Genomic DNA, 8,367 nt, shown 5'->3' on the forward strand with positions numbered 1-8,367 from the left:
TAGTATATATTAAAAAACTATAATTTCCCCTCATCAGTTTTATAAATCACATTTGATAATTGAAACAAAAATTATAAAACCATCTGATATTCAAAATAATTACAGTTGGTCTTCTGTATTCGTGGGTTCCTTATCCAGGAATTCAACCAAACAAGAAGCAAAAATATTTGGGGGGAAATAAAGGATGGTTGTGTCTATACTGAACATATAAAGACTCTTTTCTTGTCATTATTCACTAAATAATACAGTATAAAAAGTATTTATATAGTATTTACATTGTATTATGCATTAAGTTATCTGGAGATGATTTAAAGTCGACAGGAGAATGTGCAAAGGTTATATGCAAATACTAAACTATTTTATATATGGGATTTTGAGCGTCCATGGATTTTTATATCTGCAGGCAGTCCTGGAACAAATCCCCTACAGACACCAAGGAACAACTCTACATTTAGAGGTGAGGAAAGTAAAGGTACTTAATTAGAAATAAACTTTTCACATTTCAATCGAAGTGATAAAATGTTGCTACTAGTAGACCATAGTAAGTCACATACGTATATTGTAATACCCAAAGCAACCACTAAGGAAACTACACAAAGAGTTACACTCAAAAGTACCTTTAATAAGAATAATTATCTTGAATGTAAATAGTCTAAATCTACTGAGCAAAGACCAGATATTGGAAAAGTGAAAAAAATAAAACTGTGACCCAACTATATACTATAGATAGAAAACTTACTTCAAATTAAATGACACAGGTAGGTTGAAAGTAAGAGGATGGAAAAGACATAGCATTCGAACATGAAATTTTTTGAAAAGAAAGAAGGCACGGTTATATCAATGTGTAATAAAATAGAATTTGAAGCAAAGAAAATTGCTAGAGAGCAAAAGGGGCATTATATAATGGTGAAAAAATCAATCTACCGGAAACCTGCAGTGAAGCTAAATGTGTCCACACCAAACAAAAGACTTTCAAAATACATGAAGCAAAAACTGGTGAAACTGAAAAAAGAAACAGACAATTTTATAATCATAGCTGGTGAATGTGCACCAAGATACCATATCTTGACCCATAAAACAAATATCAATAAAGTTAAAATAATTTAAATCATATGCAATCTATTTTATTATAGGAATTCTTCATCAAAATTGAGTCACATTAACAAATCTTGCTATGGATTTTCCCAAATGTCACAAAACTATCTAGAAATAAAGAAAGATAATGACACTGAAATAATGACACTGAAAACTGAAATTGTTAGAAAAACTGTTTTCAGGATCTGAGAGAAATTTGGACTAAATGCAAAACTAAAGGAGTTAGATTGGAAGACAAATCCCTGCCCACTTGTGCAGCCATGCTGGAAGACAGAAAACTCTCTCTCTCTTTTTTATTTTATTTTATTTTTTTCTGAAAGAAACTTTATTTCTCCCTCAATCTCTGTTTTTTGTTTAGAAAACTGGGGAAGTCTCTTGGCTCAGCCACCACAAAACTTGTCAAATATCTGTTTACTTGGTGTGTTCTCATTTTGAAACAAGCAAAATCTTTTCTTCATTCCTATATTAGTTACATTTTAGCCCATAGCAAATTATCTCAAAATTTAGCATCTTAAAATAACAATCATTTTTCATCTCACACAGTTTCTCAGTGTCAGGAATCTGAGAGTGGCTCACCTGGATGGTTGTGGTTCAGCATCTCATATCAGATTACAGTCAAGGTATCAGCCAGGGCATCAGCCATCTCAAAGCTTCACTGGTGCTGGTGAATCCACTCCTAAGCTCACTCATGTGGCTGTCAGCAAGCTTCTATTCCTTATCAAAGGCATCTCTCCATAGGCTGCCTGAGTGTCTTCAAGATGCCACAATTGGCCTCAACCCTAATGAGAATCCAGGAGAGAAAAAGAGGGAAAAAATACTCAAGATGGAAACTTTAGTAATCTCAGAAATTACATCCCATTTCTTCTGCTATATGTTATCTACTATATGAATCAATCCTTGTACAGTGTAGAAAGGGATTGCACAATGGGCTAAATACTAAGGAACAGGGAGTATTGGGGCTACCCTGGAGGCAGAATACTACAATCCCTTATTAGTAACACTCTTTCTACAACAAGTTGGAACCTGTGATTCCCAATAAACAACGAAGAAGGAAGTGGAGAAGGGAGAAGAGGGATGAGCATAGAACATTGCATCTTGAAAGTTATGGTTCTTCAAGTAAATGCTACCTGCAAACCCGAGAGAAGAGCCATGGCATAAGGTTTGATTTTTTGTTTGTTTGTATGTTTGTTTGTTTTGTTTGTTTGTTTTGGTCTTTGTTTGTTTTTAATTCCAAGTCAGAATGTCAGGAAGCATCTTAAAATTGGAAAATAAGAATACCTATATCAGTGCAGCAAATCTGTGCTAGTTTATTTTCTGACAAATTGTGATAATTGCTATGTACATAAATCAATCTCTAGCTGCAGTTCCGGGATGGGAATTTGAGCACTAAAAAGAGTGGTAGTGAATCGCGCTAAGGGTAGTCTACACACACTATCTTAAAGGATTGACTTGATTTCTTTTCATGTCAAAAGGCATAAAATGTAAAATCAGCATGCACACTATGAAAGTAGGCAGAAAATTCATGTTACAGAAACATGTTACAGAAACTTTTACTCAAAGTAAAAGCAAACAGCTGAAAATGATTTAGTACAGAAAAAAATGTTTAGCAAATAGAATGCTATATAGCAATATACAGACTTTCTGAAAAACAACAAAAAAATCCAAATATATACAACAGACTGTAAAGAGAAGAGCAAAGAACCCAATTAGCAGAGAGACGTAAGATGGAAGGTAAGTTAAGAGTATAAGAAAACTAACAATAAATTATTAGAATTTCAGGGAAAATTGGAAGAAGAAACTGAAAGGATAGAAAGTGACAAAATAAAATGAATAAAAAGGAGGATAAGCTATGTAAGCTTTTTAGAATGTGAAAAAAAAGAGAGTGGTGAATAGACAAGCAAGAAGAGAAATATTATGCATATTCAGATTTCTTCTTAGAATTATAGGTACTCATTTGGCAAAAAAACCTTCTGAAGTATGTGGATGGGAAAGCTCCTAAATTGCTGCAATATTAACAAACAGAGATCCACATATGCAGATTTCTTCTCTGAGATGCTAAATGACAAAAGCAATCAAATAACATCTAGATGATTTGGAGGGGAATTATATCACAGCCATGTTCTTCCACATATATAAAGACAAAGACATTCAGAGTTTTCAGAAAACATACCACTGAAATAACCTTCCTGAAAAAAAAAAAAAAATGTTTTCAAGATATAATCTATCTTCTGAACATATCCGATGAATAAACATGTGAAAATAAATGAATAAAGAATAGTGTCAGAATTGATTATTTTCCATCTTCCTGGAATCTATCATATAATAAAGTGAGAGTAAGGTAAAGTTTTGTTTCTGTTTTCTTACAACTCCAAAGAGACAGAAAGAGAAGTTAAATACACTTTTATTCAGGAGGTATGTTAAAGGAAGGTCAAACTTGATAGACAGAAAAGCCTGAGACCAATATCTTGAAGGTAATTCACTCAGAGGACCTATTCTTACCCCAGCCCTCCTTAGACTCACAGAACCCAAAGGTTACCTTCCACCTCCACCTCGGGATCCCTTCAGGAACACACCCATATGCAACTCAGTGATATGAACTAGAACTGAAGGCCACAGCTAGAAGGCAAGACTCTGAGGTGGCGAAAGAAGGTTTTATTGCAAGTAGGACCATGAGAAAAGGAGTTTCCAAGAAGAAAACGTTTCCATAGTGAACCCAGTGAGGAGGCTACAACTCATGTTCCAACAGTCAAGAACGCTGGGAGAGAGTCTCCTGAAACACCATGTCCTGTGGAATTGCAGGTATTGGAAATAATCGTCATGGTACAGTGGCAGCTTTATTGCAATCCTGATGAAGACTAAGATTCAGGGCTTTTCATTTGCATTGGGCATTGGGCATGTGAATAGTGGCTACTGTTGGGAGTTACAGAAAGTTCTTGTGGAAAAGGGAAGCCAGGATGCAGTCAGGAATATCTGTATAGGTATTTCTCATGAGTTTCCTAGAGACCTCAGAAAAAGGAATTTGAATCTCCAAGGCTCTAATATTTTACCGGGATTTCTTTTCTCATTCTAAATATGCCCTTTCATGTCTAATTCTGCATTTTTAAGTTGTCTTCTTTATCTAAAGATGTTCTCAAAACTCTGTAAGTTTCAGATATGTCATATGAAAACATAATTTAGGAAGCCCTGGAGAAAATTGGAACTAAAGTAAAAAGCTGTTCTGTACAGTCTGCTGATTTCACATGTGTGATTGACTGGTTACTTACTACCCACTCCACCATCTCTTATAATTTCAGCTGTTTTGAAAGTTGATGCTGTTATAGGTGCATTGGTATTCATAACTGCTACTTCTTCATTGTGAATCATATCCTTTAACGTTATATTATATTCTTCATCTCATTTAGACCTATTTTTTACCTTTTATTGTACCATGTCTCACACTAAGAACACAATCTATTTTCTTCTTATCTTCCTTTACTTCTCTTTTTATTTTTAACATTAAATCAGATTACTTTAGATGTGTCTCCTGTGTATGGTATAGAGGTAGGTTTTTCTTTGTGATCTGACCTTTTGTTTTCCATGTGATTTAAATCAAGTTACCTTCATTGCTATGACAGGTATGTTTGAATTCTTTCATAGTTTATTATATTACTTATTTTATTTTTTAATTAATCAAATGTATGTTTTAGAGAAGTTCTAGAGTTGCAGAAAAATTGAGCAGACAGCATAGTACAGAGGGTGCCCTTATGTTTCTTCTTTCCCTGCACACAGATTCCCCCATTATTAACATCTTGCATTGGTGTGGTACATTTGTTACAATTCATTAACCAGTATCGATATGTTATTATTAACTGAAGTCCATAGTTTATATTTGGGTTCACTATTTGTGTTTTACAGTTAAATTGGTTTTTACAAATATATAATGTCATGTATCCACCATTACAATATCACACAGAATGGTTTCACCAACCTAAAGTTTCATTGTGCTTTATCTATTTATCCCTCCCTCTCTCCTCTCAAACCCCTGGTAACCACTGATATTTTTTACTGTCTCTTTAAGTTTATCTTTTCCAGAGTTCCATATAGTTAGAATCATAAAGTGTATAGTCTTTTCAGATTGGCTTTTTCATTTAGTAATATGCATTTAAGTTTCCTCCATGTCTTTTCATGGCATGATAGCTCCTTTCTTTTTATTGTTGAGTTATCTGCCATACTCCAATCTCTGGATGTACCACAGTTTGTTTATGCATTCAGTTATTTTTTGTTAGTTTTTGTTTTTGTTATGAGACAGGGTCTCCCTCTGCCATCCAGGCCAGAGTACAGTGTCAGGATCACAGCTCACTGCAGCCTTGACCTCCCTGGCCTCAAAGGATCCTCCCACCTCAGCCTCCCAAATTGCTTGGATTACAAGCATGAGCCACCATGCCTAGCTAATTGTTTTTTTAATTTTTGTAGAGATGGGGTCTGGCTATGTTGCCTATGACCAGGTTGGTCTTGAACTCCTGGGCTCAGGCAATCTACCCACCTTGGCCTCCCAAAGTAATAGGATTACAGGCATGAGCCACCATGCCCATCCCCATTCACTTATTAAAGGCCATCTGGATTGCTTCAAATGTTTAGCAAATATAAGGAAATCTATTATAAAGATTTGTGTGGTGTTTATTCCATGACATAGTCTTTGATTCATTTGGTAAATACCTAGGCGCATAAATGCTAGATTATAGTTAAACTATATTTAAGTTTGTATGACTGGATATCTAGGATTTTTTAATCTCTCAACCTAGTCCATGTTTAGTCTCCAGCAATTAATCAATTACCACTTAAGTGCTGGCTTCAGCTGTGGACTTCTGCTCCTTGGCTTTTGCTCCTGGGAAACTGATTCTGTGTATCTGCCTTTCTTTTCAGTTGTCAAGGTGGCAATTTCCCCTATAACCTCAATTCTCTGCTCTAAGAAGAGTTGTTGATTTTCAGGTTGTTCTTTTATATTTTTATTTTTACATCTTATTGTGAAGACAGATGAAATAACTTTCGTGTTCTTTGTCAGACTGGAAGCTAGGAGTATATTCTTTTTTACAAATATATGTATTTCACTGTGTTCTATCATCTTCGCTTCTTATTTCAGCTCTCTGGTATTTCAGAGACTTTGTATTTTTTTCTACTGGGTATTTTGTAATTTCACTTTTATAAAGTGCTCTTGGTTCTCTCTTTCCTTAGGTCCTATGTAGCTGTTCCCTACTATGAGCTACAATAAAATTAACTCCTATCTTCTACCCTCTGCTAGTAGTTTACTGCATACTTTCATGTACTTGTATTTGTGAATGTATTGAAATTCCAAGGACTTGATTTGTCAGACTTAAGTGATATCCTTTGACTCCCAGTTATCACAGAAAATTCTGCCCTTTGTCTTCTCTTTCCTTTGCCTCCTGATCTTTGTTAGTCGTTTCATTTCTACATGAACTAAACATGTAAGAAGTCATTCCATTCCCTTATTCTCGCCTTTTTTTTAGTCTTACTTTTACATTTTAGTTTTATTTTTTTTAGTCTTACTTTTCCATTTTACAGTTAGTAACATGCATGGCTTCAACAATCCTTACTCTCAAGTCTCTCAGTCAGGACTTCATTGGCTGCAGATTCTCCTCTAGCACTGCATCCATTCAACTGAAGATTTCTGATTTAATGGCATAAGAATTGTGGCAAATATACTTTTATTATCCTTGGAATCTCTTCACATCTGTACATTTGTCATTTTATATTGACTGTATTTGTCTTCATTCTGATGTTGTTAATCTTGCCAGAAGTTTATCTGTTTTACTAATATTTTCAATTAACCAGGATAGGTTGGTTGGTTTGTCATTGTTTTCCTCTTCATTTTATCTTTGTTTCTACTTCATTAATTCTTGTATTGTTTTTTCAGCTTTATTCCATTGTTCCGACTCTAGTTTCTTTGTATAAAAATTGATTAAAATGTCAGGTCTGCAATGCATTTAGTCTCCTAGCTGGAGGGGGAGACATCACCAGAAAAAAAGAAGGTAGTCTTGTCTCTCTCTGTAAATATACAAGTAACAGACTTGTATATTGTATACAGACTTGTCACTTGTATACAAGTGACAGACTTCTTGAAAAACTAAATGGTTTTATAGAAAGAAAGGCCTCATCTACAAAAGGCTCAGCAAGGTGTACTTGGTTGTTTAGAATTGCTTAAAGAAACTTGAAATCCATAGATTTATAGTACTTGAATGCTTGGGGAATATCATATAAGCTACAACCATGTGAGTATAAAGCAGAGATGGTTTATGACTTAAATAACTCCTTCAGTGTGGGTATTCTGGGCCAGTGAAATTTGGATGCAGAAAAAAAAAAAAAAAAAAAAAAAAAAGCCGGTAGCAGTGGCTCACACCTGTAATCCCAGCACTTTGGGAGGCCAAGGTGCACAGATCATTTGAGGCCAGGAGTTTGAGACCAGCTTGGCCAACCTGGTAAAACCCCTTCTCTACTAAAAATACAAAAATTAGCCATGCATGGTGCCTCACATCTGCAATCCCAGCTACTAGGGAGGCTGAGGAGGAGCATCACTTGAACCCGGGAGACAGATGTTGCAGTGAGCTGAGATCACGCCACTGCACTCCAGCCTGGGCGACAGAGGGAGACTGTCTCAAAATAAATAAATAAATAAATAAATAAATAAATAAATAAATATTAATAAGTAAAGAAATAATAAAAGACTCAGAATGCCCAGCTAAATGTTCTCGATCTCTCCATGATTTGACTGTATTCTTTGATTATTTGTATTCTTGATATGATTAATAAAGCTTTATCTCTTATTCATGCGAATCTTATTTGACAATCCAATTCTTTTTTAAAATAATTTCAATTCTTAGATACTCAACTTATTAAAGTTAAGCCTTTCATATTTTCTAATATATGCATTAAATGCTAATAATTTTTCTCTAAGTACCTTCTTAGTTGCCTTCTACAAGTTTTGGTAAGTAATATTTTCATTGTTATTCATTTCAAAATATTTTCTAATTTTTCTGACCCATGCGTGTTTTTCTAAATTCCCAAACCAAAATGATTTTCTAGTTACCTTCTTATTGCTGATAATCAACCTAATTGCATTGTTGTCAAAGAATGTAACTTTTATGATACCACTATTTTCAAATTGGTCCAGTCTTGCTTTATGGTTAGGTGATTTTTTTTTTTTTTTTTTTGAGACGGAGTCTCGCTCTGTCGCCCGGGCTGGAGTGCAGTGGCCGGATCTCAGCTCACTGCAAGCTC

The 8,367-nt window shown here is 34.8% G+C and overlaps 1 protein-coding gene across 1 annotated transcript in view; it reads right to left on the reverse strand.

The window, feature by feature from the left end:
- Positions 1-1,790: 1,790 nt before the first annotated feature.
- Positions 1,791-8,367, reverse strand: part of TFPI2 (tissue factor pathway inhibitor 2) — a 25,831-nt gene continuing 19,254 nt past the window's right edge. The window contains exon 5 of the mRNA XM_017854967.1: positions 1,791-1,874. Within this exon, the coding sequence (XP_017710456.1) occupies positions 1,849-1,874 (26 nt within the window). The 3' untranslated portion in view covers positions 1,791-1,848. The remainder of the gene's footprint in view (positions 1,875-8,367) is intronic.

The sequence above is a fragment of the Rhinopithecus bieti genome, unplaced genomic scaffold (genome assembly GCF_001698545.2).
Source record: "Rhinopithecus bieti isolate Rb0 unplaced genomic scaffold, ASM169854v2 scaffold_39006, whole genome shotgun sequence".
NCBI lineage: Eukaryota > Metazoa > Chordata > Mammalia > Primates > Cercopithecidae > Rhinopithecus > Rhinopithecus bieti.